This window comes from Nicotiana attenuata, unplaced genomic scaffold, assembly GCF_001879085.1.
Source record: "Nicotiana attenuata strain UT unplaced genomic scaffold, NIATTr2, whole genome shotgun sequence".
Classification (NCBI taxonomy): domain Eukaryota; kingdom Viridiplantae; phylum Streptophyta; class Magnoliopsida; order Solanales; family Solanaceae; genus Nicotiana; species Nicotiana attenuata.
Genome location: NW_017677478.1, coordinates 8,907 through 18,897, shown reverse-complemented (window position 1 = coordinate 18,897; position 9,991 = coordinate 8,907). Strand labels below are relative to the sequence as shown.

General features: G+C 44.9%; 1 protein-coding gene across 1 annotated transcript; it reads left to right on the top strand.

Moving 5' to 3' along the window:
- Positions 1-4,093: 4,093 nt before the first annotated feature.
- On the top strand, positions 4,094-5,869 carry LOC109221421. Its single transcript, XM_019385911.1, has 3 exons — positions 4,094-4,721; positions 4,829-5,274; positions 5,336-5,869. Exons 1-3 carry the CDS (start codon positions 4,094-4,096, stop codon positions 5,867-5,869), a joined length of 1,608 nt encoding a protein of 535 aa, XP_019241456.1.
- The last annotated feature ends 4,122 nt before the right edge of the window (positions 5,870-9,991 follow it).

Genomic DNA, 9,991 nt, shown 5'->3' with positions numbered 1-9,991 from the left:
CCGCCTACCCCCCCCCCCCCGGCTCGAGCTGTACGCTCGGGTAAGCCAAGTCTAGAATAATACACCCAGGTTTTTAAACCTAGTATAACATAGCCTCATGCCGGATCCCTAGTAGGAACGCTTGTTTGCATCACATGCATTTGACTTTGGGCACTCAACACAGGGGTTGGTCCGTCTAGGACAGGTGTACCTGAAATCAAAAAGACCATCCTGATGCATTCTACTTGCTACTTGTGCATTTATTTGCTCCGGATTGCATGTTGACTGGCTTCTAAAATAATGGAGGAAGTTTGGAAAAATCACAGTTGAGGTATGAGAGAGATAATTACCCGCCTTTGAAAACTCGGTGTCTAAAAGTACGCCGAATTTTTAGAAAGAAGAAAAGAATTTGGTTCTGTTTTCATTATGTCAAATTGCCCGAACTATGCAAGTTTGATTCTCACCGGATGTGGGATACGTAGGCAACCCTCACCGGGTCCAACTCCATTTTTGCAAAAATAACCCAAGAAAAAAAAATGTTGTTATTTTGTCATGAATAAGTTAGGAAATGTCGTTCTTGTCTAAATAGCCAAAATGTCCCCAAAAAGGGCGCCGAAAGGCTGCTTTTGCAAGAATAGCCACCTATGGTTCTTTTTAAAAATTTTGGCCGATTTGCGAACACAGCCCTAAAATCTTCTTTCCTGAGGTGCTGAAGGGCCGTATTTGCAAAGGCGGTTTTGTTTTGAAATGAAATTTTTTAGAAAACTGATAATTTTCTTTTGATTCAAAATAAATAATGGTTTTTTTAACCAACCACTCTAAATAAATGTGCAGGCTGAGCACAATTGAAAATGAACCCTTCACAGTTCTTGAGGAAATCCCATTACAGCTCCATATGTGGTGGAATGACTTAGGAAAAGTCAGCAGAAATACTGTGGTAAAAGTTTTGGGCGGTCTTGTTGGTCTTCTGAAAATCAAACCGAGGTTGGATGTAATCGAGGCTTTGATACCCTTTTGGGACCCAACTCATAATGTGTTCCGCTTTTCTGATTTTGAGTTAACCCCCACGCTGGAGGAAATAGCGGGCTATGCCGGTCTTAGTGGGAATCTCAGAAGTCGGTACCCAGTGGCGACAAGAACAGTGACTCCTCAAAAGTTTTTGGACCTGCTGAGCATCAGTTAGGAGGTTCAAGATAGAAATCTATCCGAAGGATTTTGCACATTCTACTTCTTGTACCAGCGTTATGGCGATCCCCACGGTTTTGAGGCACCAAATACCGGCCTAACTCATTCAGGAAACAAAGATAAATGGGAAGCACGGCGGGGACTCGCTTTTATAGTGGCATTCTTGGGTGTTTTAATTTGCCCAAAAAAAGATGGAAACATAGAATTGGGTCTTGTAGGAATGGCCGACGTCATGACTAAAAAAGCTAATGGCACCCTTGTTCCAATGATCTTAGCGGAGATTTATCGAGCTTTAACTGCCGAGAAGGGGGAAAATTCTTCGAGGGCTGTAACATGCTCCTGTAACTTTGGATACAAGAACATCTATGTCACCGCTTGGGGTACATGACCCACGGCATGACTGGTCTGAACTGCATTGAAGAATATGAAAACCGAGTGGTGGGCTGTGAATTTCCAGAAGGTACAGAGGCTTGGTTTGCGCATTTGAGTTCTTTAACTTCAAACAAAATTGAATGGACATTCGGTTGGCTCCCAGTCACTGAAGTCATTTATATGTCAGCCGAGGTGTGCTATCTTCTCTTAATGGACCTCCGGAGCATCCAGCCATACGCTCCACACAGGGTGCTACGCCAGCTAGGAAGGTTTTAAACTATCCCACATGATGAAGATCATAGTCGACAAGTCATCGACTTGGGTCCAAAAGCTGTGTTCCTAGAAGCAAAAGTCTGTCAGATTTGGAATCAGTGTAGGTTTCTAGAGACAAAGACTCGGGTAAAGGATGTATCCAAAGGCGAGCTAGAGCCTAGTTACATGACTTGGTTTGGTAAAAGGTTTCAAGTCCATCAAGAGCCCGAAAGGCCTGCTAAAAGACCCCATGTCCAGCAATTCACTGATGAGTCACGGGAGCAATGGGATTGGTTGGAAAAAGAGACAAACTACAGAGCCACAATAGGCAAATTGGAGGGGCAGATCCGCGATCTTAAATTTGACAACAGTGTACAAGTTGTTGCTGATGAAGGGGAAAAGAAGAAATTGGCTCAGGAAAACAAAGCCCTTCGAGCCCAGATCCAAAAAATGAAGATAGCTGCTGAAAATCAGGAGAGGAGTCGGGCGGATGAAAGACTCATAACTGGTCTTAGAAGGAAGATATCTGAGTACAAGGAATACTTGGAAAAATCTGAGGGTAATCTGGCAAGAGCCCAGGCACAGTTGACAAAGACCGTAGAGGGACGAGGCAGGGTTTGTACGACAATTGAAAAGGAAATATGAGGGAACAGTCACAAACTTGAAGAAAAGGCTAACTTCCCTAAAAAATGAGATGGCCAAACAAGCTAGGAACTTTAAAGCGGAAAGGGAACACTGTTATGCATTAATGTCCCAGCTAGAGGAAGATATGCAACAGCTGCAGGGTCAGAACCATCATGATGCCCAAGTGTTAGAAGCTAGGTCTCAACAAATCGGGCGTTTGCTCCAAGAAAAGGGCGTCATCAGGGAAAGGGTTAGAGCAATTGCTGACTACATCGTCACAAAGTGCCATGAATGTGAAGACATGACTCAAACCACCTTCTTCTCCGCAGTGATGACCTTTGTTCGACAAATCATGAATGACTTGGATCGTCTTCAAGGAGACCTTGCACATAGACCCGTGGCGAGACCGACTGATGTCCCGCGGTCCCCTGGATCAACTTTAGAAGCACTTATGTACTCTTGATTTTCATTTTGAGTCTGTATTTCAGTTTCTAGTTTTAAAGTATGTTTAGAGTCTGTTTTTAGTTTTTAAATTCCTAGAAAAGTAGGATGGAGTCTTTTGCAGCAGAAAAAGTAGAAGTTTTATTAATGAAAATTTGGAAAACCCTAAAAATTGTTTCTTTATTTTTGCATTTATTTCTTGAACTACGTGATGATCTGATTCACGCGGCGTCGTGATACGTAGGCCATCCTAATCGGATCCGGTCATGTTTTTAAATAATTCGAATAAAAAGAAAAAGAGAGAAAAACAAGAAAAAAGAGAAAACAAGAGTAAGGGGGAAAAATGATGACAAAGTGCAAAAGAGAGCAAAGTTGAAAAGCGCCAAAAGAAAGAAAGTTGGAGAGATAAATGAAAGTCGGGATGAAACACGCAACTGTTGCAAAGCATATAGAAAAATATTTAACGGTATAGGTGCATCACACCCCAATGTGCGATTCCCTATATGTTAATTGTCTCGCACTAACCGGTTCGTTGTGTTTGCTATTCAAGGTTCTATATTAAGGTGGTTGGTTTTGTGGTAATCTGGCTTCACATCCCTACTTCACAAGATCAAAAGGAAGTGTTGAAATGTCGTCTGAGAATCATCTCCCAACAGTTCCTATTCTAGAGGATAGCCCGATCTTTGCCATCCCAACTCCAGAGTCAGCTGCTGCTGAGGAAAATAGGGTTCTGCGTCTCTGCATGTTGGAAATGTGGGACGCCTGGTCCAATGGTAGGGAGCCACCGAGTACGATACCAGGTTTCCCTGAGCTACTTCCCAGGGCAAGTGGAACTTCTAATGTCCCAATAAACTACCCAAACACTCCACTTGGATATCCTACCATCTCAGCCCATTTTGCCGGAACACCTTCTGAGGTTCGCCCCCAGGTGTTGATTTTAGGTGTGGCCTCCAACATATTCACTGCGCCACCTTCCTCGGCCATGACACAACCCACTTTGCCAAGGCCAAACTTTGATCCATCATCTTTCACTTTTCAAGTACCATCCTTTCCACCAGAAACGGCCCAGTTCACTACCAATTCCTACCCCAACAGCCCTGGTATGAGTTTACCGTGGGACAGGAGAAAACTACAAAGAACCCGAGCAGGAAGAAATCACTCGGAAGATGAGGAGCATGGAACATAGCCTTAAGAATATACAAGTCTTGAGTGGACAAAAGAGCGTATCCTACGCTGATCTATGTATGTTCCCACATGTCATTTGCCCGTGGGTTTCAAGACCCCAAAGTTCGAAAAGTATGACGGGCACGGGGATCCCATAGCTCACCTCAAGAGGTACTGCAATCAACTGAGAGGAGCTAGTGGAAAAGAGGAGCTTCTCATGGCTTATTTTGGAGAGAGTCTAGTGGGAATTGCATCCGAGTGGTACATGGATGAGGATATATCCCGTTGGCACATTTGGGATAATCTAGCTCGGGATTTCGTCAGGCAGTTTCAGTATAACATAGACATAGCTCCCGACAGGAATTCTCTATCTAATCTCAAGAAGAAGTCATCGAAAAGTTTCCGGGAATACGCTGTTAAATGGCGCGAACAAGCGGCCAGGGTCAAGCCCCCGATGGATGAAAAAGAAATGGTGAGTGTTTTTCTACAAGCCCAAGAGGCTGACTACTTTCAGAATATGATGTCGGCAATGGGGAAACTATTTGCTGAGGCCATCAAGATTGGTGAGATGGTAGAGAACGGTCTAAAAATAGGGCGCATATTGAGTCAATCTACCATAAGAGCTACGTCCCAAGCAATTCAAAGCGGGTCCGGAGGTGTAGCAAACAGAAAGAAAAAGGAAGAAGCGGCAATGGCGGCTTCAGGTCCGAGGAACCCCGTCCACCCAGAAATTACTTCTCTCCAAGCCCCCCATAACATTATTATCCCCACCAGGATGTGGCTTATGCTATGGCCCCCCAACCGTACGCAGTGATGAATGCCCAGCCATACGCTCGGCCACAACAACAGTTTAACCAAAATAGAGCTCCACCTCCTAGAAATAACCCTCCCCACCAAGCTCAGTATAATCCCCGACCTCCACAAAATAATTTCCCTTACAATGCCCGTGCTCGGGAGCCACCCAGGAGAACAAATTTCACGGCTATTGGTGAGTCATACTCTAGCCTTTTCCCTAAACTTGTCCAAATGGGTTTGTTGCAACCCGTACCCCAAACCAGGAAAAACCCAGAGTCGCCCTCTTATCAACCCGGTGCTCGATGTGCCTATCATTCGGGAGCGGAAGGGCATGACACTGAAGACTGTTGGACCCTAAAAAGGGCGGTTGAGAATCTCATAGAGCAAAAACGGATAGTGCTGAAGGATGAAGAAATTCCTAATGTGACCAACAACCCATTACCGGCCCACAACAATGGACCTGTTATTGGGATGATTTGCGAAGATAAGGAGTTTGATCCCGCCTTGAGCTGATGTCAAAAAGAAACCAAAGGCTGCTGCAAAGCAAGATAAGGGGAAGAAGAAGAATGAGCCCACCCCTCAAAGTGCAGAAAAGGAAGTAGAAACCAAAACTGGGGCAGTACCCCCAAAAGATGCCATTCTTCATGTTCCCCGGGGTCACACGAAAGAACAAACAACATTGAGCCCTCCAAAAAGGTTCGAGCTAAACAGGGGACCTAAAATGTACGTGCCTAAAGGGACATATGTGGTGCGGGGGCCAATAATTTCACCATGGCTGAATGAGCCCGTGGTTATTGGCTGCGCACCGCAGAGGCCCATGACAGACCCCACTGACGTCCCATGGAATTACAACAGAGCGGTAGTGACATACAAGGGAAAAGAGGTCCTAGAGGAAGCAAATGAAACTAACCCAGCTGAGAAGTACCTTAATTTGGAGGATTTGAACAAGGCCAAGAAGAAGCGCTTCCCACCCAAGAAGCCTGTTAGTGCCGAGGAGGCCGAAGAATTCTTCCGTAAAATGAAAACTGCGGACTACGAGGTTATAGACCAACTCTGAAAGTCTCCTTCACAGGTCTCACTCTTGTCCCTACTGGTGAGCTCAACCGAACATCAGAAAGTGTTGATAAAAACCCTCAATAAAGCTTATGTTCCGATTGAAACCACTGTTGAACAACTGGAAAGGATGGCGGAAAGATTCTTCGCAATCAACCAGATCTCATTTAGCAAGAATGATTTGCCCCCGGAAGGGGCCACCCACAACAAAGCCCTTCATCTGACAGTTAAATGTGAGGGGTACTATGTGAAAGATTCATGCTGGATGGCGGATCCGGAGTTGATATCTGCCCTCTTTCAACTTTGCAAAGAATGGAGATTGGAACTGAGAGAATCAGGCCTAATAATGTCTGCGTGCGTAACTTTAATGGCATCAAGAGAGACACCATATGCGAGATCGATTTGATTTTGACCATTAGTTCTTTGGATTTCGAGGGACATTTCAGGTCCTAGACATGGACACTTCTTATAATTTCCTTTTGGGAAGGCCTTGGATTCACGCGGCGGGGGCCGTACCTTCCACTCTCCACCAGATGGTGAAATTTGAATATGAAGATCAGGAGATCGTGGTCCACGGAGAGGACGAGCAATCAATTTATCGGGACCCGTCAGTCCCATCTCTTGAAGCAAGGGAAGGTAGCGAACATATAGTCTATCAAGCTTTCGAGGTTGTAGTTGCCGACCAATGTGAAGAAGGAAGCCCGTGTCCTCAACCCTTTCTCTCAAATGCGTCAATTATGGTTGCCAAGGAAATGATTAGGCATGGATATAAGCCCGGGAAGGGGCTCGGGACATCATTGCAAGGTATCACAGAACCTATCACTCTGGCTGCTAGCGAGAAGTTCTTTAGTGTGGGTTTTCAGGCCACGCCAGCTGATGAAACATGGGCAAATGAGCGGAAGAACAATGGTTGGGTATTGCCTCAGCCAATCCCGCATCTGTTCGAAACATTCGTCAAGCCCAAGTACACAGAAGAGGAAGATGAGGCCTTCACGGACGAGGAGATTGAAGAAATATGTGGAGCTATGAGGCAGATGTTGTATGAAACCCACATGGTCCAGCCGGGAGAAGGCTCGAGCACCGCTGAGGTGCTGTATATGGGGCCCAATTCCAAGTTGCAAAACTGGAAGGCTACTCCGTTCCCAGTCAGGCGGGAATCCCGGAAGTCCAGTCTTGCCACCTTTTCTACATCACGAGTTATTCCAGGGTGTAACTCGGATGTTTTCTTTAGTTTACTGTCTTTAAATTCCAATGTAAACCCTGTTTATCTTCAAAATTCAATGAAATGAAATCAATATTTCATCGTTCATCTCTCTCTTCGTTCTTTCTGATTTTCGTTACTTTTTCTTATTTCTTCTTTCAGTTCTAATAATGCGGCTTTAAATAACATGACATGCTTGCGGACTTCATGCCCAGATCCCAAAACGCTGTCAGACCTCGAAATAATGAATCAAGACTCAGAATGCAAAGAAGATAAGTTTGAGGAAATAAAACAAAGAATTGGAATAATTTGAGAATAAGCCTAAGCCAAATCTAAATGAAACTGAGCCAGTAAATTTGGGTAGTTCAGAAGAGGTCCAAGAAACCATGATAAGCATTCACACAGATGAAAGAACTAGGGATGCATTGATCCAACTTTTGTTTGAATTCAAAGATGTGTTTGCTTGGTCCTACGATGATATGCCAGGATTAAGTGTTGATCTAGTGGTGCACAAATTGCCAACTTACCCCGATTGTCCCCCTGTCTAGCAGAAACAAAGAAAGTTCAAAACTGACACTAGTGACAAGATCAAAGAAGAGGTCACCAAGCAGTTGAAAGCGGGTGTGATCAGAGTGGTCCGATATACCACATGGTTGGCTAATGTAGTCCCAGTGCCAAAGAAAGACGGGAAAACCCGAGTGTGTGTTGACTATCGGGATCTAAACAAAGCAAGTCCTAAGGACAACTTTCCCCTGCCAAACATCCACATCCTCGTTGACAATTGTGCCAAACATGAGATACAGTATTTTGTGGATTGTTATGCTGGATATCATCAGGTCTTGATGGATGAAGAAGATGCGGAAAAGACAGCCTACACCACACCCTGGGGCACCTATTGTTACAGGGTCATGCCTTTTGGTCTAAAGAACACCGGGGCAACGTACATGAGAGCTATGACTACCATCTTTCATCACATGCACCAGGAAATCCAGGTGTATGTGGATGATGTGATCATTAAATCTAGAACACAGGATGACCATGTTCGGGACTTGAGAAAATTCTTTGAGCGTCTGCACAAGTATGATTTGAAGCTAAACCCAGCTAAATGTGCATTTGGAGTTCCGTCTAGGAAACTTTCGGGATTCATAGTCAGTCGGAGGGGCATTGAGCTATATCCAACAAAGATAAAGTCTATTCGGGATTTGCCTCCTCCGAGAACCAAGAAAGAGGTCATGAGTTTGATGGGAAGGTTGAATTACATCAGCCGATTCATTGCTCAGTTGACTTCCACATGTGAGCCCATATTCAAGCTGTTGAAGAAAGATGCAGCGATTAAATGGACAGATTAGTGTCAAGAAGCCTTCGACAAAATCAAAGAATATATGTCGAATCCGCCAGTCTTGGTCCCACCCGAACCTGGGAGGCCTTTGTTTTTGTACCTGACAGTCTTGGAGAATTCCTTCGGTTGTGTCCTCAGGCAACATGATGTGACCGGGAAGAAAGAGCAGGCAATCTACTATTTGAGCAAGAAGTTCACAAGTTAAGAAGCCAAATATACCCTGCTGGAAAGGACTTGCTGCGCCCTAACTTGGGTCGCCCAGAAGCTTAGGCATTACCTGTTGGCCTACACCACTTACCTCATCACCAGGTTGGACCCTTTAAAGTACATATTCCAGAAGCGGATGCCCACAGGGAGGTAGGCAAAATGGAAAATCCTGCTCAGTGAGTTCGACATAGTCTATGTCACTCGCACGGCAATGAAAGCTCAAGCTCTAGTGGATCACTTAGCTGAAAACCCTGTTGATGATGAGTATCAGCCTTTGAGTACTTACTTTCCGGACGAGGAAGTAAATTCAGTTGAGGTAATTTCAGAAGACGCCAATGCTTGGAAAATGTTCTTCGATGGAGCGGTAAATGCAAAAGGTGTTCGGATTGGGGCAATTCTGATCTCGCCCACTGGTCAGCACTATCCAGCCACAGCCCGGCTTCGGTTTTTCTGCACAAACAACACTGCCGAGTATGAAGCGTGCATTATGGGCATGAATATGGCAATTGATCAAGATGTGAAAGAGTTGGTAACTATGGGAGATTCGGATCTAATTATCCGACAGGCTCAGGGAGAATGGGAAACTCAGGATGTCAAGCTTATTCCCTACAGACAACATGTGAAAGATCTTATCAAGCGGTTCAAGTCAGTCGAGTTCAGGTACGTTCCTCATTTTCACAATGAGTTAGACGATGCACTCACTACTTTGGCCTCGATGTTGCCGTATCCAGGCTATCTCCACATTGACCCGTTGGAAATTCAAATCCGAGAAAGGCATGGTTACTGCAATACGGTTGGGGTGGAACCAAATGTTCAGCCATGGTATCATGATATCAAGAGATTTTTGAAAACTAAAGAATATGCCGAGCAAGCCAGTGGAGACCAAAAGAGAACCATTAGACGGCTTGCAAGCGGTTTCTTCTTGAGCGGTGAGGTCTTGTACAAAAGGACTCCAATCTCAACTTGTTAAGATGTGTTGACGCCGAAGAGGCCAGAAGAATCATGTATGAAGTGCACGCAGGAGTGTGTGGACCACATAAATGGGTACGTCTTGGCAAAGAAAATCCTCTGGGCAGGCCATTACTGGATGACTATGGAAAAAGATTGCTTCAGTTTTGTCCAGAAATGTCATCAGTGTCAGGTACACGGTGACCTGATTCATGCACCGCCTGCAGAACTGCATCCTATGTCAGCACCATGGCCATTTGTTGCCTGGGGTATGGATGTCATTGGGCCGATCGGTCCAAAAGCTTCAAATGGGCACAGATTCATACTAGTTGCTATCGACTACTTCACAAAATGGGTTGAAGCAATCACTCTCAAAGTTGTCACAAAGAAAGTTGTGGTAGACTTCGTACACTCAAACATCATTTACCGTT

Excerpts from the sequence above, each read along its gene's own strand:
- LOC109221421 (XM_019385911.1), top strand. The coding sequence starts at position 4,094 with ATGTATGTTCCCACATGTCATTTGCCCGTGGGTTTCAAGACCCCAAAG. Across the intron at positions 4,722-4,828 it reads AGCGGCAATGGCGGCTTCAG|TGATGAATGCCCAGCCATAC; the intron begins GTCCGAGGAACC and ends AACCGTACGCAG. Across the intron at positions 5,275-5,335 it reads CGGCCCACAACAATGGACCT|AAACCAAAGGCTGCTGCAAA; the intron begins GTTATTGGGATG and ends GATGTCAAAAAG.